Source organism: Bubalus bubalis, chromosome 8 (genome assembly GCF_019923935.1).
Source record: "Bubalus bubalis isolate 160015118507 breed Murrah chromosome 8, NDDB_SH_1, whole genome shotgun sequence".
In the NCBI taxonomy this organism is placed as follows: Eukaryota; Metazoa; Chordata; class Mammalia; order Artiodactyla; family Bovidae; genus Bubalus; species Bubalus bubalis.
In genome coordinates, this window is record NC_059164.1 from 87,869,753 (window position 1) to 87,891,939 (window position 22,187).

At 38.3% G+C, this 22,187-nt stretch overlaps 1 protein-coding gene across 1 annotated transcript in view; it reads left to right on the plus strand.

The window, feature by feature from the left end:
• LOC102390833 (hyaluronidase PH-20-like) overlaps window positions 1-20,208 on the plus strand; it is a 45,946-nt gene extending 25,738 nt beyond the window's left edge. Inside the window, exons 3-6 of the mRNA XM_045166336.1 lie at window positions 11,236-11,281; window positions 12,702-13,654; window positions 14,363-14,452; window positions 19,000-20,208. Of these exons, the coding sequence (XP_045022271.1) occupies window positions 11,236-11,281; window positions 12,702-13,654; window positions 14,363-14,452; window positions 19,000-19,611 (1,701 nt within the window). The 3' untranslated portion in view covers window positions 19,612-20,208. The remainder of the gene's footprint in view (window positions 1-11,235; window positions 11,282-12,701; window positions 13,655-14,362; window positions 14,453-18,999) is intronic.
• Window positions 20,209-22,187: the final 1,979 nt, after the last annotated feature.

Below are 22,187 nucleotides of genomic sequence, written 5' to 3' on the forward strand. Positions count from 1 at the left end.
GAGCTGGTTTGGTGGTGCTGAATTCTCTCAGCTTTTGCTTGTCTGTAAAGCTTGTGATTTCTCCTTCATATTTGAATGAGATCCTTGCTGGGTACAGTAATCTGGGCTGTAGGTTATTTTCTTTCATCACTTTAAGTATGTCTTGCCATTCCCTCCTGGCCTGAAGAGTTTCTATTGAAAGATCAGCTGTTATCCTTATGGGAATCCCCTTGTGTGTTATTTGTTGTTTTCCCCTTGCTGCTTTTAATGTTTGTTCTTTGTGTTTGATCTTTGTTAATTTGATTAATATGTGTCTTGGGGTGTTTCGCCTTGGGTTGATCCTGTTTGGGGCTCTCTGGGTTTCTTGGACTTGGGTGAGTATTTCCTTCCCCATTTTAGGGAAGTTTTCAACTATTATCTCCTCAAGTATTTTCTCATGGTCTTTCTTTTTGTCATCTTCTTCTGGGACTCCTATGATTCGAATGTTGGGGCATTTAAGGTTGTCCCAGAGGTCTCTGAGATTGCCCTCATTTCTTTTAATTCATTTTTCTTTTTTCCTCTCTGTTTCATTTATTTCTACCATTCTACCATACTTATCCTATCTTCTGTCTCCGTTATTCTACTGTTGGTTCCCTCCAGAGTGTTTTTTTTTAATCTCATTTATTGCATTATTCATTATATATTGACTCTTTTTTATTTCTTCTAGGTCCTTGTTAAACCTTTCTTGTATCTTCTCAATCCTTGTCTCCAGGCTCTTTATCTGTAACTCCATTTTGTTTTCAAGATTTTGGATCATTTTCACTATCATTATTTGAAATTCTTTATCAGGTAGATTCCCTATCTCTTCCTCTTTTGTTTGGTTTGGTGGGCATTTATCCTGTTCCTTTACCTGCTGGGTATTTCTCTGCCTCTTCATCTTGTTTATATTGCTGTGTTTGGGGTGGCCTTTCCATATTCTGGCAGTTTGTGGAGTTCTCTTTATTATGGAATTTCCTCGCTGTGGGTGGGTTGGACGGGTGGCTTGTCAAGGTTTCCTGGTTAGGGAAGCTTGTGTCGGTGTTCTGGTGGGTGGAGCTGAATTTCTTCTCTCTGGAGTGCAATGAAGTGTCCAGTAATGAATTATAAGATGTCCGTGGGTTTGGAGTGACTTTGGGCAGCCTGTATATTGATGCTCAGGGCTATGTTCCTCTGTTGCTGGAGAATTTGCATGGTATGTCTTGCTCTGGAACTTGTTGGCCCTTGGGTGGTGCTTGGTTTCAATGTAGGTATGGAGGTGTTTGACGAGCTCCTATTGATTAATGTTCCCTGGAGTCAGGAGTTCTCTGGTGTTCTCAGGATTTGGACTTAAGCCTCCTGCCTCTGGTTTTCAGTCTTATTCTTACAGTAGCCTCAAGACTTCTCCCTCTATACAACACTGATGATAAAACATCTAGGTTAAAGATGAAAAGTTTGTCCACAGTGAGGGAAACCCAGAGAGGTTCACAGAGTGACATGGAGAAGAGAAGAGAAGAGAGGGGAGAGAGATAGAGGTGACTAGGAGGAGAAGAGGGGAAATTAAAAGAGGAGAGAGCAAGCTAGCCAGTAATCACTTCCTTATGTGCTTTCCACAGTCTGGACTGCTCAGAGATGTTCACGTAGCTATACAGAGAAGAGAAGAGGGAGGAAGGAGACAGAGGTGGCCAGGAGGATAAAGCAGGTAATCAAATGGAGAGAGAGAGACAGATCCATCCAGTAATCAGTTCCCTAAATGTTCTCCACAGTCCAGAACACACAAAGAGATTCACAGAGTTGGGTAGAGAAGAGAAGGGGGAGGGAGGAGATAGAGGCAATCTGGTGGAGAAAAAGGAGAGTCCAAAGAGGGAGAGAGCAGTCAAGCTAGTAATCTTGCTCCCAAGTAAAAATGGGTACTGAGGATTAGGTTCTTAAAGGTACAAAATTGATAACAAATACCAAAAAGCAAAGATTAAAAATCTATAGTAGAGGTTGGATTCTCAAAAATACAATATTAAAGAAAAAAAAACAAAGTCACAAAAATTATAAAATATATATATATGAAGTTTGCTTTAAAAAATAAGGTCTTTTTTTTTGAAAAGTAATAGTAGGTTATAAAAATGAAAATTAAAGGAGTAATAGAGGACTTAAAAATTAAAAAAAGATTTTTAATTTAAAGAATGATAACAGTAAAAATATATCTAGGACTTTCTCTGGTGTTGTGGACAGTGTGGGGTCAGTTCATTTTCAGATAGTTCCTTGATCCGGCTTACACTTCTCAAGATCTATAGGCCCCTTCCTGTGTAGTCGGTGCTGACTACAAGGTTTTAATCTATTCCACCTGTCACTTCCAAGGAGGTTCCCTCTGTTTTAGCTTCTTCTGTTTGTTGGTCTCTTCAGTGTCTAATTTCTGCCCTGACACAAGAGGGCAGTGGTGGACACTTCTTTAGGTTCACTTGTTCAGTTGTGCTATGGGCAGGGAAGAGCGTGGCAAACAAATAACACTGGCGTGTGTGGGGAGTGTTTGCAGTGTCTCAGCCACACTGGGTTTGCCTCCCCTCACTGTGTGTGTGCTTTCCCTGTCTACACTGCTTAGGCTCTAGGCTGCTCTGTTAGGAACTGTCTGAGGCCGGCCCTGGGTTGTATACACTTTCCAGGTCTAAGCCCCTCAGGTTCAGGTACTCGAGTACTCCTCAAAGGCACAGATTCGGTTGGGCCTGTGTTTTGTGCCTTCCCAGGTCAGAGCAGCTCAGGTGACCAGGTGTTTGGGAAGCGAGATTGCTGCGACATATTGCCTCCCTGGTCCCTGCTGCTTGGTTTTCTGGGTGTACAACCTGCACACCTTCTCAGGCGGATGTCAACCGTCCAGAATCCCAAGAAGTTTTGGTTAGCAATGAAGCCTGCTTGCAGTTTGGTAGATGATGCCTCGCTGGGGCCGCGACTGCCCCCTTCTGGCTCTGGCTGCCCTCGCCTGCCTGTCTGCAGTGGTGGATGGACCTGTCCACAGCCGGCTAGCTCTAATCAGTCCTTTGTTCTGTGAGAAGGCCTGGCGGTGTCTTAGGTTAGGGCTTTTCGCGGGGTAGCTATCCCACAGTCTGGTTTGCTATCTAAAGTTAGTTCCCTCAGATTGCCCTTGGGGCATTCAGGCCAGGTCATTACTCTAAGCAATGCAACCCGCACCTCCCTGCCCAGCTCCCTCTTGCTAGTGGTGGATGAGGGCATCTGTGCTGCTTCTCCACTGGGAATTACAGTTTGGCACATAATCTGTGGGTTTTAATTATTTATTTGTTTTTCCTCCCAGTTATGTTGCCCTCTGAGGTTCCAAGGTTCACCACAAACTCTCCAGTGAGAGTGTTTCCTGGTGTTTGGAAACTTCTCTCTTTTTTAAGACTCCTTTCCCAGGACGGATCTCTGTCTCTACCTCTTTTGTCTCTCTTTTTATCTTTTGTATTTTTTACTATCTCCTTTCAAAGACAATGGGCTGCTTTTCTGGGTGCCTGATGTCCTCTGACCTGCCTCCTGAGAAACCTATATGCAGGTCAGGAAGCAACAGTTAGAACTGGACATGAAACAACAGACTGGTTCCAAATAGGAAAAGGAGTACATCAAGGCTGTATGTTATCACCCTGCTTATTTAACTTATATGCAGAGTACATCATGAGAAACGCTGGGCTGGAAGAAGCACAAGCTGGAATCAAGATTGCCGGGAGAAATATCAATAACCTCAGATATGCAGATGACACCACCCTTATGGCAGAAAGTGAAGAGGAAATAAAAAAAGCTCTTGATGAAAGTGAAAGAGAGTAAAAAAGTTGGCTTAAAGCTCAACATTCAGAAAACGAAGATCATGGCATCTGGTCCCATCACTTCATGGGAAAGAGATGGGGAAACTGTGGAAAAAGTGCCAGACTTTATTTTTTGGGCTCCAAAATCACTGCAAATGGTGACTGCAGCCATGGAAATAAAAGACACTTACTCCTTGGAAGAAAAGTTATGACCAACCTAGATAGCATATTCAAAAGCAGAGACATTACTTTGCCAACAAAGGTCCGTCTAGTCAAGGCTATGGTTTTTCCTGTGGTCATGTATGGATGAGAGAGTTGGACTGTGAAGAAAGCTGAGTGCTGAAGAATTGATGCTTTTGAACTGTGGTGTTGGAGAAGACTCTTGAGAGTCCCTTGAACTGCAAGGAGATCCAACCAGTCCATTCTAAAGGAGATCAGCCCTGGGATTTCTTTGGAAGGAATGATGCTAAAGCTGAAACTGCAGTACTTTGGCCACCTCATGCAAAGAGTTGACTCATTGGAAAATAGTCTGATGCTGGGAGGGATTGGGGGCAGGAGGAGAAGGGGACGACAGAGGATGAGATGGCTGGATGGCATCACCAACTCGATGGACGTGAGTTTGGGTGAACTCCGGGAGATGGTGATAGACAGGGAGGCCTGGCGTGCTGCGATTCATGGGGTTGCAAAGAGTTGGAAATGACTGAGTGACTGAACTGAATTGAACTGAACTGATGTCCTCTGCTGGCATTCATAAGTTGTTCTGTGGAATTTACTCAGCGTTCAAATGTTCTTTTGATGAATTTGTGGGGGAGAAAGTGGTCTCCCCGTCCAATTCCTTCACCATCTTAGGGCCACCTCCCTAGCTTCTTAACTAGATTACTTTCTGATTATGCCATGGCTCAACAGGACAAGCTTTTATTGCATAAGATGAGCATGTATAAATTATATCTCTTTGTTCCACTACAGCAATTAAATAAAATTAGATTTTGGGGACTTCTCTTGAGGAACTGTGTTATTTATTTGACTCTTCTTTTTCTCTTCTTCCCGCTCCAGTCCCACCTTATGGAACAAAACAGAACTCAGAAAATTATTTTCCTATGGCTAACAAATATCAAACATGGCTTTCTTCACCATTTTGAAAATATTCAGTCTAATTCATTTTTTAAATTTTGTAGTAAAAGATTAATTTTACACTGAATGCTATATTTCCTTGAAACCAGTGTCTTAAAGTTGATTCTTCATCTATATTACACTGCAAAAATCTGTCATTATATACAAAATGTTTAACCATCAAAACAACTGCCATAAGAGTTTGTTCTATCATTGGGTTCTTAAACTCACTTCAAATGTCAATGAAACATTTATAGCATTCTTATATTAACTTATCATCCTGGCTAATTCTTTCTATTAGGAAGGCACTTGAATTTGCTGGAATTCAAACACACATATTGAAATACACACACCCACCCAAACATACAAAATTCCCCTTTCCCCCATCACACAATAACATCTCAAAAAATTAAGTCTTTCTTTAACTGACTGGGCAAAGAGCTGTCTTTTATCATCCAGCAGGTTAAATACTGCAGACCTATTAGATTATCTGGAACTGTTTCTGACCTAAAGACTTTTTAGAAGAAAACTTAAATTTCGCTTCAAAAGTAAGTAGTCTTTTCAAATTTCTGCTGCGTAGCCTGATAGGGAACATGAGGTATGCCTTTCTATGAAAAAAAAAATTATTAAAAGTTGTATAATGTGCTGTGTTTTTAAAGCTACATCTTTGACTTTAGGAGGAAAATTTTTCTGCATTTACTTGTGCTTTATAGGGAATACACAGATTAAGGATTAGCAATATTTTTTAGTCTTGAGGATCTCCAACCTGTGTAAAATTTATCTGGGTGAGAAACTGACAAAGTTGAAACAAAGTGGAAGGAACCAATAATAAGAAATACTGATGATGATAGTAATAATAATGATAGGAATGGGGAAGGAAAAGGGGTTGATGGAATGCCAGCAAAAATGCTACTAACTTCTCTTATTGAGCCAAGTTTATCACCTTATCTATTTCTGGCCAAGTTACATTACAAAATATCATAGCTTAATGTGAAATTTTCTAGGAAAAATGTCTTGCTTGAAAGCACCTTTCTTTCCTGAAAACAAATTTCTGCTTTAAAAGAAGAACCTGCTTTGGGGATTTTTCTGCTTTGAGGATATTACACTGGTCTCTTATTTCAGAAGTTTACTCAGAATTCAGTTTGGATTCACAGTTACTTGTTACTGGAGGTAGAAGTCAGCCTTTGCATTGAAGTGATAAACTAAACAGTTCAGAAAGGGCACATGCCTTTCTAGTATGGTTAGTATATAAGTGCTATGAGGGCAATACATCTGGGAACTGCTGCTTCACTTGGAATTATGCTTTTTATTTGTCATCTCAAAGAATGGTTCCCAGAGTTTTTATGAATATAATTTATATATTATATATATGTGTGTGTATGTGTGTGTGTGTATGTGTATATCTATATCTATATCTATATATACACAAATAATCCCTTTTAGTATCATGAGGCTAGAGGCTGTTTGCTGTGTAATGTAATAGTGCCTTTATCATGCTTGGTTGATCTGGGGACTGTGAAGTAATGGAGACTGAGGAGGTCCTAAGGAAAGAAGACATAAAAGGAAACCCATAGACAATATAGGAGATTTTCATCTTGGCACTGTTTCCCCATTGCCAGTGATAAGAATGTTATCTTTCTGGTACCAAAGAGGGCATCTTTCTTATGGAAAATTTTGTGTCCTGCTTTTAGGTAGAAATAGGGAGATCAGAAAGGCTTTCTTATAGTTGCTGTTTCTCAAGTATCTTCAGCTCAAAATCATCAATACGCTGAAGGGGCATATTTGAAGATGGCACATCCTCATCTCCTTCAATTCAAACATACACAGAAGTAGAAAAAATTGACCTTCATATCCTCATCACCAGTTTCTACAATTATTTAATCCATGGCCAATCATTTCCACCTAAACTCAAATCTTCTCCTTCCCACCTAGTCACCCTTCCCCAAGCCAAATTATTTTGTAGCAGATCTGAACAGGGCATAAAATGACATCTAAAAAACAGCTTAAAATATTTAAGATATCTAAGATATTTTACTTTTTATAGGACATTTCACTACCATTATCTTTATCAAGTTTGTTACTATTTTTCTAACAAACGGAGAATTATGGGGATAAAGAGACTGAGTGACTGTCTTTTTGATTCAGTCTGATCCCTTCTAACTGTTCAAGCCAGAAACCAAGGAGTCTCAAGTTACCAGCTTCCTTAATCTTCCAAATGCGATTGGTGAACAATGGCTGTTGAGTCTTGTTCTTTTCCAGTCATTATCACTCTTCTTCTTTTTTTTTTTTTTTTTTTTAGTAAAAGGGAAACTTTATTTGTAGTTAAAACTATTCTTAGATTTTTGAACTTTTAAAGAAGAACATCTCTATCACTGAGGTTCAGAGGAGGGGATTGCCGGAAGCCACTTGAGGGCTGAGCATCTAAGAAAAAAAGGGAAGGACATATCTTCTGGTTTACTTGTGGCTACACACTGGACTATAAAGAGCTGAGCGCCAAAGAATTGATGCTTTTGAACTGTGGTGTTGGAGAAGACTCTTGAGAGTCCCTTGTACTGCAAGGAGATCCAACCAGTCCATCCTAAAGGAGATCAGTCCTGGGTGTACATTGGAAGGACTGATGCTGAAGCTGAAACTCCAATACTTTGGTCACCTCATGCAAAGAGTTGACTCATTGGCAAAGACTCTGATGCTGGGAGGGATTGGGGGCAGGAGGAGAAGGGGATGAGAGAGGATGAGATGTCTAGATGGCATCACCAACTCGATGGACATGAGTTTGAGTAGACTCCGGGAGTTGGTGATGGACAGGGAGGCCTGGCGTGCTGCAATTCATGGGGTCGCATAGAGTTGGACACGACTGAGTGACTGAACTGAACTGAACTGAACTGAACACACTGGGCCACACCAGATGTGCAAGTGAACAGTCCCTGTTGCATCTTACAGAGCCCTCCTGGTGGCTCAGCTGGTACCTTACTGACAGTTTTCACACATTTCTACATACATCATTAAACTCTTGGGTTTATTTCACCACAGAGAAGTCAACGTAGGTTTCGTACAAGTAAATATCAATGACAGTGACAGTAGCTTCCATTTATGGAGTGTCTGCTTAATACCTGACACTATCCCAGGTGATTTAAATTATCTCTTTATTTTTTTTTTTTAGTTTTTTTTTTATTTTTAAAAGTTACAATATTGTATTGGTTTTGCCAAATATTAAAATGAATCTGCCACAGGTATACCTGTGTTCCCCATCCTGAACCCTCCTCCCTCCTCCCTCTCCATACCATCCCTCTGGGTCGTCCCAGTGCACCAGCCCCAAGCATCCAGTATAGTGCATTGAACCTGGACTGGTGACTCATTTCATACATGATATTATACATGTTTCAATGCCATTCTCCCAAATCTTCCCACCCTCTCCCTCTCCCCCAGAGTCACTCTTCTTTTTTAATGTAAAATTTAAAAGATTTTTTTTGATCTGGGCCATTTTTAGTGTTTATTGAATTTGTGACCATGTTGCTTCTGTTTGATGTTTTGGCCATGAAGCATGCAGGATTTTAGCTCCCTAACTAGGGACTGAACCCTCACCTCCTGCATTGGAAGTACAGAGTCTTAACCACTAGACCACCAGGGAAATCCCCCTATTACTCTTCTACTCTCTAACTTATTTCTACTCCTTTTGTCTTGCATCTCTAGGGTAGTGACATGATCAGATTTGTTTCATAACAATTATTATATAGCATGGTTATAATAATTGTTATGAAACAAATCTGATCATGTCACTACCCTAACAAAACACTATTTTGGAGCAAAGATCCCTGATAGACAACCCAAAGCTCTGTTAGCTGATATATTTTACCCCCTCTCCACAATGTTTGAACACTACCAACATTTATACATACAGACATTTGTCCTAATGTAAAATTATGTCCACATTTAAAAATTTTTCATATTAAACCTTGAAGGATTTGGCACCATTCCAAACAACTCAAGCCAAATAGCAGATGTTCATTTAGAACAGGATATGACCTTTGACTTTGGCCATAGTCCCACACATCTTGCATTCTCACTTATTCTGCCACTTGACTAAGGGCTACAGTCAGAAACCCTTGGTACGAAATCTGAGCCTCCTCATTGTCAACATTATCCTTTCTCAGGTCCTCAAATTTCTCCCTACTGGATTACTGAATATTTTGCTCCGAACACTACTCCTCTGTGTCTAATCCCTGCTTCCATTCCCAGCCCCCACTCCTACTTGGGTTTGTCCAGCTTGAGCATTCTTCTCTGTGTGGAGCCATAGCTCACCTACCCAGAGATCTTTGGTATTTGACTCTCATGGTGCTTTAGACATATCCTAAAGCACTATTGTGCTCTTCACATCTGGCCATCAATTTCTGCATTCCTAACACCTGTCAGCAAGTGTGTGCTATCATCTTTCTCTTCATCTCATCTTCCTTCTTTTTCTTTTCCTCTTCCCTCTCCTTCCCCCACCCCTCTTCTTCTTTGTTACTACTGCTTGCCACAGTACCTGGCATACTATGGGGGTTCAGTGAATGTTGCATGCATGATTGGCTGATTTTATTATTATCTTTAGGTAATAAGGCCCTGAGTATGTTGAGAGGTATTTGGACAATTAAAACCTTAGCCAGCCCAAATGTGCCTTTCCTACTCATATTGCTCTGGAATTATGCAGGTTCTTCTAATTGGTCCTCAGAAATGAATGTTGAGAATCCCTAAGATTCTGCTAACAGTTTAGCTGGGATTCATTTAAGTCTTTGACTACAAATCTATGATCTGTGATTTTGAGATCTTGCCTTTGTACTTGAGACCTAAAACTATTTCTCTCTGCTTCCTTTCTTTTCTCTCACTTATATATTAACACCCTAGTCTCAACTATCTATTTGCCCAGAGATATTAAATTTCTCTAGAACTCTTCTCATCTCTGGGACTCAAACCTGCATTGAAGTTCAAGTGAGTCTTCTGGCCTTGTGTGCTTTGGATTCTGATCATTACCTTGGCTCACACAGATACCAGTTGCCTTGCTTTGTGTGAAACAGTGACATTTGAGGAGGTTATGTTGACAATCATCAGGTGGCCCAAAGGATGAAGGAATTCTCCTTTTCCCCTTAAACTCTGAAGACTTCAAGAAGGTTTTATTCCACAAAATGAGTCTGAAAGATGCAGGTTCTGGATCTGTCACTGGTTTGTTGTTTTTAGGTCAGTTTGGGTAAATGAGTTACTTCCTGATATATATAAATATACTAATCTTTCTCTTGAAACCAGTTTGAGAAAACAGACTTGTAGAAATTACAATCTGTTCTTCACATTTGGTGATTAGAATGAGATTCCCAGGGCTACCATAATGAATTGCCAAGGACTTGGTGGCTTACAGCAATAGAAATGTATTATCTCACTATTCTGAAGGATAGCAGTTCTAAATCAAGGTGTCAGAAGGGCCATTTTTCCTCTCAAAACTCCAGAAAGTAGCCTTTCCTTGGTTTTTCTTAGCTTTTGTTGGCTCCTGGAAATCCTTGGCATTTCTTGGTCCATAACTGCATTACTTCAGTCTCCATAGTCACACAGCCTTCTTCCCTGTATCTCTCTATCTTTGTGTCCTCTCTTCTTCTTATTTAAGTACCAGTCACTGGATTTAGGTACAACTCTAAATCCAAGTTGATATCATCTTAATATCTTTAACTATTTTTATCTGCAAAGATTCTGTTCTCTAGTAAGGTCACATTCTGAGGTTTGAGGTAGAAGTGTATTTGGGTTGGGAGGGGCATGTTAAACCCAGTAAAGTACCAGCCTTCTTTAAATGTCAACAACATTATTACTTTTTAAATTTTAGATTCACAATTTTCAAGGATAGAAGTGTCTTTTTTTTTTTTTAACAATCTGCTCTCTTTCATTATCTCTTCATAAGGAAGACACACATGTCCATTCTTTTTTGAAGATTTCTGTGGGTAGAATTCTTCCTAATAGGCTCATTCTGTCCCATGTTTTCCTTATATAAAATGACCATGTGGAAATTAGGTTTGAATGTTAATTATTTCAATAAGCCTAACTTACTCCTTCACTGAGATATAGGGACATCTGATCCTTTCTTAATTCCATGTACTTGTTTCGCTAGCTACCATTCAGGCATTTGTGTTGGTAATTGGTAGTTGAAAGGAATTAGTTTTTCCTCCACCATTATTTTAGGTGAAGATTATCTAGGTCCTAAATAAGGAAGTTTAGAAGGGCTTAAACTGTGAAAATCTTTAGTTCCTTTACATGTTCTAAACATTAAGGGGGAAAAAAATCCATTATCTTCAAAGAATGAGACTATAACAATTCTTAGGGTTTTATTTTATTCTGTTTATGATGTCCTCTTTAGAGTAATTCCTTTTATGGAAATGGGGATAAGTGGATAATTTGCTACGGTAAGGTCACATGTTTGTGGGAAAAAATGGTACAATTCTCGTTGTACCTTTATATAGCAGTATGCTACTAATCTAATTAAAATAGACATTCTAGTTTTCTCCTAGAAATGTAGCATATTTAAATATGCCTTCTTATAGGTAATTTTTGCAGATACCAAGTGTTAAATAACACATAGCTAATTTCTTATCCTTGACTATTTTATTTTACCACAAAATATACCCTAAGTTTCATGCTGTGACAATAAGAATGACACTATAATCGCAATTATCAAAGGCTATAAAATAACAAAGTTCATATGTTGCTTTTATTAAGCAAGACCAGAACCAGTCCTTTCAGTGGAAGATATAATCTCATAAGATATTTTATCAACTGTAAACATGATTGGACATTACTTTGACATATAGTAGAGTGAGCTTTCCTGGTGACTCAGATGGTGAAGTGTCTGCCTGCAACACAGGAGACCTGGGTTTGATCCCTTTGTTGGGAAGATCCCTTGAAGAAGGAAATGGCAACTCACTCCAGTACTCTTGCCTGGAAAATCCCATGGATGGAGGAGCATGGTAGGCTGCAGTCCATGGGGTTGCAAAGAGTTGGACACGACTGAGGGACTTCACTTTCACTTTCTTTGACATATGATGGAGCATCATTCTAAATAGCACTTCAACTTACCCCTCAGTGGGAGGTTTTGTTTGATTTAATAGTTTCAAGCAAACTTTAGCATTATTACCTCTGGCAGAAGTGATTTTTGCCTCCTCCCTTAAAAAGCAAATATATATATATATATATAACCTCAAAATTCTCTGAAGTTGTTTTTACTTTTTTTTGGCAGACCACTGTAAAGTGGTCTTTCAGGAAATAACCAAACAAGCTTAAGAGGCTCAACATGGAATTTATTTTTACTTAACAGTCTTTTGCTAAGGCATTGCTTGATACAGCATTCTTCACAACTAGGAAAGCAAAAGGAAAAATAGCTTCATTCACTTCTCTGTAGATTCAATAATGATTGGAACAACTAGAAAATGGTTAGCTATTATAGGTTTTGTATCATGCATTATAGAAAATGATTTTATGGATTCAAACACAGGAGTCTTCCATTTTCAAACATTGAATTAAACTCCCTGCACTTGAAGCTGAGAACTTGGTAAAGCTTACAGTCTCTTATGCAGAAATGAGTATAACAATATATTCTACATTTCTTTTTTTCTTTTTTCAGTTACAGATGATGCAACTTGCAAAACATTGCTAAAACAAGAAGCAAGAAGAAGAATATTTAAATACATATCATCATTATACATTTTTATCCATCAAAGTGGCTTCATTCCATACTTTCTCTTCTGTGTTTATATCTTACATCAAATATTAGATAAACCAAAGTGTGTAGGAGAAAAAAAGTGCTTTTAAAATCATTACTTTTTGCAGTGGGAATGCTAAGGCACCAGTATATCTCTTTTAGGAACTTTGTTGGGTCCAATGGAGCACCCCAGGCAGTGTTCACCTTCCTTCTGGTTCCATGTTGTTTGGCTTTGAACTTTACAGCACCCCCTCTCATTCCAAATATTCCTTTCCTGTGGGCCTGGAATGCCCCAACTAACTGTTGTGCTAAAATATTTGACATGCCTCCAGATCTGAGCCTCTTCTCCTTAGTAGGAAACCCCCAAAAAGATGTTACAGGACAACCTATTACATTATTTTATGCTGATAGGCTTGGCTACTATCCTAACATAAATGAAAGAACAGGTGTCCATAAGAATGGTGGACTCCCTCAGGTGGGTTTCTTAAAAAAACATTTGGACAAAGCTGAAAAAGACATTGCCTATTACATGCCAATCGACAACGTGGGCTTGGCGGTCATTGACTGGGAAAATTGGAGGCCTACCTGGGAAAGAAACTGGAAACCTAAAGATGTTTACAAGAAGGAGTCTATTGAGTTGGTTCTGCAGCAAAATTTACACCTTACTTTGGAAGCGGCTACCAAGAGAGCGAAAGCGGATTTTGAAAAGGCAGCAAAGAGCTTCATGCAAGACACTTTAAAATTGGGAAAGTTTCTTCGGCCAAAGCGCTTATGGGGTTATTATCTTTTTCCTGATTGTTACAATCATCATTATAACCAAACTAGTTACAATGGAAGTTGCTTTGATGAAGAGAAAAGAAGAAATGATGCACTCGATTGGTTGTGGAAGGAAAGCACTGCCCTTTACCCCTCTGTTTATTTGAATACCAAGATAAAATCTCCACAAGCTGGCCTCTTTGTTCGTAATCGTGTTCAGGAAGCCATTCGATTGTCTAAAATTGCCAATGTTACAAGTCCACTTCCGGTTTTTGTATACACCCGTCCAGTTTTTAGTGATATGTCTTCGAAATTCCTTTCTCAGGTAAGAAAATCAAGTAGAGAAGGCTATGGAATATTGTCCACATTTAGTGGCATTTAGTGGAATTGAACATCATTTTTGAAAGGAGTGAAATTTAGGTTTAATAACCTTTAAGCTTCCCTGGTGGCTTAGACAGTAAAGAATCTGCCTGCAATGCGGAAGACCCAACTTTGATCCCTGGGTCAGGAAGGTCCCCTGGAGAAGGGAATGGCAATCCGCTTAAGTATTCTTGCCTGGAGAATCCCATGGACTGTAGCCTGCCAGGCTCCTCTGTCCATGAGGTCTCAAAGAGTCAGACACAACTAAGCCATTAACACTTTCGCTTTCACTTTTCAACCTTTAGGAATATGCACTCAGGTAGTTCTGCCTCATTATATGGATGTAAAATAAATAAGACTATATTTCATTTTAATGTAATCATATAATGTCTTAGCAACCATGGAGGATTTCATAATATAGATAATGTATTAATTCAGTTCTTTTTATTTATTTTTTTTATTTTACAGACCTGCTCTCTTGTCAGAAGTAATTAAAATAATAGCAGAAAATCTGAATTTTTGTTATAGTAGGACAGTGGTGGCTTAAAAGATAGAAATGAATGGTGGAGAAATATTTACATAATTTTTGTAGGGTCAGCATTCTTGGCTTTGGTGTTACTGTCCGCATAACACTTCATTTTATTCCTCCCTGTTAACTCTTCACCTTTGCCAGGATGACCTTGTGAATACAATTGGTGAGAGCATTGCTCTAGGTGCTTCTGGAATTATAATGTGGGGAAGCTTCAACTTAAGCCTAACTAAGGTAAGTTGAAATGGTAGGAAATAGATGAAAATATTTTTGCTTTTAATGTTTTTCAGGGTTTCTGTGGGATTGAATAATAAAATAAACATGATCTTTGGCACACAGTAGTAGGTGCTCAATTAATAGTGGCTAAATCAAACTATCATTTGTGTGGTTGTATTATAAGGCTGTTTTCCAGTGAGGAAACAGAAGTTTGATGAGATTAATTGAAATTGCCTGGGCTACATGACTAAGAAGTAGCAAAAACAGGACTACAGTCTTGGTTTCCTTATGTGGTCTTTGGTGTTTTCTCGACTATATCATGAATTGTATTACTTTTCTCCTAATGCATTTTATTCAAAAAGCTTTTAACTATCACAACCTAATCCTTTTCTCTCTTCCTTTATTTTCATCTTTTTAAAACAATTTTCCATGTCAGGTTTTAATCTTTCACCTCTTCAATATTCTTGACTCAAAGCATGAGTAGAGCTATTACATGGACACTGCTGAGTTAGAGCCAAACTTTTCCTTCTCTAATCAATGTGGGAATACTAGTGATGTAGGTGTCATGGTGTCTAATAAAGCTCTTGGCTCAGAGGTTTTATCCTAGCATGTACAGAGAACAAACCTTATACTCAAAAGACCAGAAGAGATCTTTTGATATCTTGTCCTTCAGATAGACTAGCCATATTTTCCCTTCATTTATAAAGATATTTGGCTTTGTGAAATTCTTTCAAGGTTTTCTGAGCCATCCAACCCATTTAGTAGATTCTATTGTCTCTGGTTTGATCACCAGTTAAGGGAAGTAATAGAAACTAAGTTCAGAGAAAGGTATATGTCCTTTTTGCAAAATCTTTTACATGTCAGAAAATTATTTAAGAATTATAATTCTCCTAAGAATATTCCTAACTTTTATTAGTTGTTTTCTCAAATCTATAAACTTCTTTCTCCAGGATCCTGATAATTCTATGATGGAACAATTTATAAATTCCCTATATTACTTCCTTTTTTTAAAGATTAAGAACTCCTTCTTTTTAAAATTAAGAACTCTGATGAGGAATAAATCAGGCATTCTCCGATTAGTAGGATGACATGGCAAACTACTTAATTGTCACATTTGTTTTGTTTTTAATTGCACTTTAATCTTAGATTCACACTCTTCTACTATGACTCTTAAATCACCTCCAGTACTATTTACCCAGGGACAGTCCTTCAGTTTTAATATGATGATTTTCTACTGGATTGAAATAACACTGCCTTGAAATTGTTCCCCATGGACTTTATGCTGCACATCTCTGCTACTTTTCCAAATTTATCATTTTGAATGTTAATTCTGGCATTACTTTGCTTTTTCCTATGTCATTGGAAATCAATAGAATCATGGATTGCTTGTGTTTCCTCTGATTCACTGACAACTTGAGAAACTGGTAATTGCAGGTTTACTTGCAATGACAGGAACTGACTTAAAACAATGGCTATTGAATGTAGGCAAACCATTCCTTCCATTCCATCTTAGTAGATCCAATGCTGTGACCAGGCCAGCTTCTCCTGGTCCCAATTCATGAGACCTGATAAATATTCAGAAATTTTGTGAACTGTTTGTTAAACATAGTCATTATTAAAAATTAAATTATAAAAGCTTAGAATAAAATTATGTTAAAAACAAAAGTAATAAATACTAAAAATGCATCAATGATTTATTTCCCTATTATTTATCCTTTTAGGGTTATTTACATCTATTGTGCCTGTATAAATGGAAATGGTATTATATAGTGATGTGCACTTCACACCATACTTCCATCAGTGTAATGGTGGGGTACCTGATTCCTAACTCTGCACTCAGTGATGTCAGGTTGGCAGCTTAAAATGGGCCATGGTAGGAGTATTTACACCATGGGTCTTTAGAAATGCTATAAAACAGATTTTTTTCTCTTAGAGATCCAGGTTTAGATCTTTCCAAAGACTACATCTTGTGTAGGCTAATGATTCTCCAACATTCTCATTCTTTTTCTCCTCTTCTCATCTAGATCTTGTCTCTGTACCCAACTCCAATATCATCTGATCTTGGAATAAATTCTTATATATTCTTGACACTGGTGATACTATGTTGAATAATACTGATAAAGTCCCTGCCTTTGTGAAGCTTAGAGAGATAGAAACAATACAAAACAACAAAAATATTTTATGTGATAAGTACTATGCAGAAAATTAAAATAGTTGTGAGAAACTGGACAAGAAAGGTGTCTGAAAAGGATCTTATCTAATTAAAACTGTAATCTGAAAGACAAGATGTAGTCAGCTATGTTAAAAATGAGAGGAAAGAGAATTCTAGACAGAGGGGACAGTAAGTGCAGTTTGAAATAGACCTGCCACACTTGAGAAACAAGACCAAGTGGGTGAAGGGGGTTGTACAAGAGGAAGGAGAGGTTTCACCCCAGCAGGCAGTATACAAGTGAATTGTATTCTAAATGCTATGTAAAGCTACTGGAGAATTAAGAGGTTTTCTATTGCTGCCATAAAAATAACAACAGTGGTTTAAACAGCAGAAAATTATTATCTTATAATTCAGTACTTCAGAAGTCCAACATGGACCTTAATGCACTAAAATCAAGATATCAGCAGGATTATATTCCTTTTTACAGAAAGACCCTCATTTACTTGTTTGGGTTGCTGGCAGAATTCATTTCCTCGTGTTTGTAGCATCAAGATGTCTATTTTCTGGCTATGGTTACGGCGATTTCCAGCTTCAAAAGGTCACTGTATTCTTTAGTTTTTGGTCTTCTCATCTACATTCAAAGCCAGAAATGCCAGGTTGAGTGTCCTTTACCTTTGTATTTGTCCTCCTTCTCCCAGCTCATTTTAAAACTCCAAATATAAAAAGTTTCTACATTTTTAAGGACTCGTGGTTAGATTGAGTCCATCAGATGGTTCAGGATATTCTCCCATCTCCTCCCATCTAAGTACTAACCAGGCCCGACCCTGCTCAGCTTCCAAGATCAGACGAGATCAGTCATGTTCAGGGTGGTTTGGCTGTAGACTCTCCCCATCTCAAGATCCACAACCTTAATCATATCTGGAGAGCCCCTTTCACCATGTAAAGTAACACAGCCACAGGTTCCATGGGACTGGAGAATGAATATCCTTGGAAGGCTCTTATTCTGCCTGCCACTGATGGTGTCATTTCAAGAAGGTAACAAGAAATAGATTCAAATGGAAGCTGCCAAGGTTCCTCAACTTCCCTGCCAACCTACCACAAACAAACACCTCCTTTGATCTAATGAAGGACGAGCACAGCCAATTCACTCAATGGAACTGTTGATCTTGAAAGAAAGCAACTACCTTCCATGTTTTGAAAAGAACAGTTTTCCAGTTTTAGAAAATATCAGTTTCAAGATGAATCGTTTTAGTGACTCATTGCCAAATAAGTATATCTGCAAAAGAGCTGTCATGGTTCAACGGTACTTGAATTATACATAACACTTAAGATATACTCAGTTGAGAGCTTCCTTGTTGGCTAAGTGGTAAAGAATCTGCCTGTAATGCAGGAGACATGGGAGACACGTGTTTGATACCTGGGTTGGGAAGATCCCTTGGAGAAGGAAATGGCAACCCACCCCATTACTCTTGTTTGGAAAATCCCATGGTCAGAGGAGCCTGGCAGGCTACAGTTCATGTGGTCACAAACAATGGGACACAACTTAGCTACTAACAACAAAAAACTCAGTTGAACCTATTTAGTTGTTTTGAGCTAGCAGTTTAGAAACCACTCTTCACAATGCCCAAACATGTCTGACAAATGTGATATTTATTACATTTATTTGTACTTTATATTGATTATACTTTGAGAGGTAATCCATGATATCCTGGGCTCTGTGCTTAGCTGTTTTACATACATTGCATCCTTTCATCTTCACAATAACTCTATGAGGTAAGTGCTATAATTATCTGTATTTTGCAATGATGAAGCTGAGTCATAGCCAGTTTAATTACTTTTTACAAGGTCACCCAGAAAGGAAATGAAGAAAGCTCAAGGGATTCCCAAGCTCACACAGCTAGCTATTCATGGATCTGTGACTCCAAACTGGGCAGAAGGACTCCAGACCCCATGCTCTAATCCCTCCACCCACACTTCCACCCCTGTTAGTGTAGGAATTACTGAGGAAGCCCAAGGCTGGGTATATTAAACTTCAACTCATTAATTATTTAGTGACATGAAATAGCATGTGAAACTTACAAATGTTACAAAGAACAGTTGGAATTGTCTTGCTTATTAAAGTAAAGAAAGATACAAACATTTCCTACTCTTATTGAGTCTGGTTGTTATGTGTATGCTTCTTTAGAAATTGTTTGGCCTTCCCTGGTGGCTCAGATGATAGAGAATTTGCCTATAATGCAGGAGACCTGGGTTCAATTCCTGGGTTGGGAAGATCCCCTGGAGGAGGAAATGGCAGCCCACGCCAGTATTCTTGCCTGGAGAATTCCATGAAAAAAATTGCTTAACATAGTGAATTAATTCACATATGAACTCACTTGGATCTTAATAATCTGATCTTCTTACGATTTTACAGCAATCTTGCATGAACCTAAGCAATTACTTGAATACTATACTGAATCCTTATATAATCAACGTCACTCTAGCAGCCAAAATGTGTAGCCAAGTGTTGTGCCATGAGGAAGGAGTATGTACAAGGAAACACTGGAATTCAACCGACTATCTTCACTTGAACCCAAAGAATTTTGCTATTCAAAGACAGAAATGTGGAAAATACACCATACATGGGAAACCCACACTTGAAGACCTGCTACAATTTTCTGAAAGTTTTTATTGCAGTTGTTATGCCAACATCCACTGTAAAGAAAGAGATATAAAAAACATTCGTACTATTAATGTATGTTTTGCTGAAGATATTTGTATAAAAGCTTCTCTAAACTCAGACCACAGTGAGCACTCTTCTAGCCAGAAAGAGATATCTTCTACCACTTTTAGCACTGTCTCATCCTCCACACCGACTGCCAAAGTGTCTGCATATGTTCCTGGGAAAGATCATGTGTCCCTCAAAATCAGGCTTTCAGGGGGAGCCCTCTCCAACACCATCCGAAGAGGCCATAAGAGTGTTGACTGGAAAAATATATTCCGTCAGTTATACATTCAAAACATTAAAAATGAAACAAACTATTAAAATATAAATTCAGTGATTATTAGGTTTCCTATCTGCATGTTTTATGTTTTGATTTTTTTTACATTATAATAGTTTATAACTTCAATGACTTTTTAGGCAAATGATGATACCTATATATTTGAAATTTTACATTTGAAATGTGAATCAAAACTCATGGCCAAGATAGTATTTTAATTTTTTGAGCAAAGATTGCATTTTCATGATCAAATTTAATTTGAAGTTAGTATTGATTGATAAACAAAGAATTGTGATCAGCACCTTTAATATTTAAAATCATAGGGCAGTGTTATTACTAAATCCATTGATGCTACATTTTACTTTTGAAAGTCAAAGTATACTTTTGATAATTAAGATAGCATAGAATTTACTTTGTAAGATGATACCCATTTTTTAAAATTATGGCAAATATTTCGCATAGTGTGATTAATACATACTGAGAGATGCCTGTTATATTCTTGGTTCTATCAGAGACTGATTATAAGGCCTATGATACTTAGAGATACTATGTTCTTCTGCAAAAAGTAAAAGTTTGAATAATGTCAATTTACTGCAACTGCATGTCTTTATGGGTAATTTTCAATAAAAATATCAAAAATATTAAAGCTCAACATCATATTTTTTTAAGTAATATCCTAAGTGTACCAGTCTATGTCAGCACAGAATTATATTTTTTTAGCTATTTCATCTTGATAATTTGTTCGAGTTGTGTTTTATAGAAAGATAAACTACAAATAATCCTGTTAACTGTTGTACACAGTTTACTGTGTCTTCAAAGTTCACATATAAATTATTCTAATTTTAATTCTTGATGTCAAATTTGACAATCTTGTGTACCTAAAATGCCTTGTTTCATCTAAGCAGTTATTCACATCCTTCATATAGCCTTTGTTGAGTGTTTCTTTCTGTTAGGCTAAATATTAATCAGGTTCAAGGTGAAGCAGCATGCTTCTTGTTATCTGTGAGCTTGTTGTACATTTGAAAAAGACAGACATTGAAAGTGGAAACTTACAGCAAAACGTGTTAGAAGTGCTATAGTTCAGCATGCTCTTGTATACAAACAAGAGCTTGAGGGAGGGTTTCAAAGATACCATGAGAGATATGAAGTGTCCATTACCTTGAAGGCTGAATAGCAATTAGTGCATCTGGAGATATGAGATAGAGGAAACCTTATTAGAACAGAATGCTGATTGTGATGATCAGAGTTGTATTCAATAGACGGCCACATGGTGAAGGCTGCTGTAGACCACACCAAAAAGTTTGGGCCTTACAAGGAAGATGCTGCCAAACTTCTTGACCTGCCCTATTTTCCCCATGCACAATTATCACACAAAAATTTCTCTCTTTTTACTGCCCATCACCTTCCTATAAGGCAAACATCAAAAGGACAGGTGTTAGTTTTTCTTGCTGCTGTATCCACAGAGTAATGGGTAGCGTCTGAGACTTAATAGGTGCCCACTAAATATTTGTTGAACAAATAAAACACAAAAATCATAGCTTTGACTAGATGGAAATTTGTTGGCAAAGTAATATATTTGCTTTTTAATATGCTGTTTAGGTTGGTCATAGATTTTCTTCCAAGGAGCAAGCGTCTTTTATTTCATGGCTGCAGTCACCATCTGCAGTGATTTTGGAGCCCCCCAAAATAAAGTCTGACACTGTTTCCAATGTTTCCCCATCTATTTGCCATGAAGTGATGGGACCAGATGCCATGATCTTAGTTTTCTGAATGTTGAGCTTTAAACCAACTTTTTCACTCTCTTCTTTCACTTTCATCAAGAGGCTCTTTAGTTCTTCTTCACTTTCTGCCATAAGGGTGGTGTCATCTTCATATCTGAAGTTACTGTTATTTCTCCTGGCAATCCTGATTCCAGCTTGTGCTTCCTCCAGCCCAGCATTTCTCATGATATACTCTGCTTCAGCTTCAACACCAGTCCTTCCAATCACTTTCATCAAGAGGCTCTTTAGTTCTTCTTCACTTTCTGCCATAAGGGTGGTGTCATCTGCATATCTGAGGTTATTGATATTTCTCTTGGTGTACTCTGCATATAAGTTAAATAAGCAGGGTGACAATATACAGCCTTGACGTACTCCTTTTTCTATTTGGAACCAGTCTGTTGTTCCATGTCCAGTTCTGACTGTTGCTTCCTGACCTGCACACAGATTTCTCAAGAGGCAGGTCAGATGGTCTGGTATTCCTATTTCTTTCAGAATTTTCCACAGTTTATTGTGATCCACACAGTCAAAGCCTTTGGCATAGTCAATAACCAGAAATAGATGTTTTTCTGGAACTCTCTTGCTTTTTAGATGATGCAGCAGATGTTGGCAATTTGATCTCTGGTTCCTCTGCCTTTTCTATATGCAGCTTGAATATCTGGCAGCTCATGGTTCACGTATTGTTGAAGCCTCACTTGGAGAATTTTGAGTATTACTTTGCTAGCATGTGAGATGAGTGCAATTGTGTGGTAGTAGCGAACATTCTTTGGCATTCTCTTTGGGACTGGAAGGAAAACTGACCTTCTCCAGTCCCGTGGCCACTGCTGAGTTTTCCAAATTTGCTGGCATACTGAGTGCAGCAC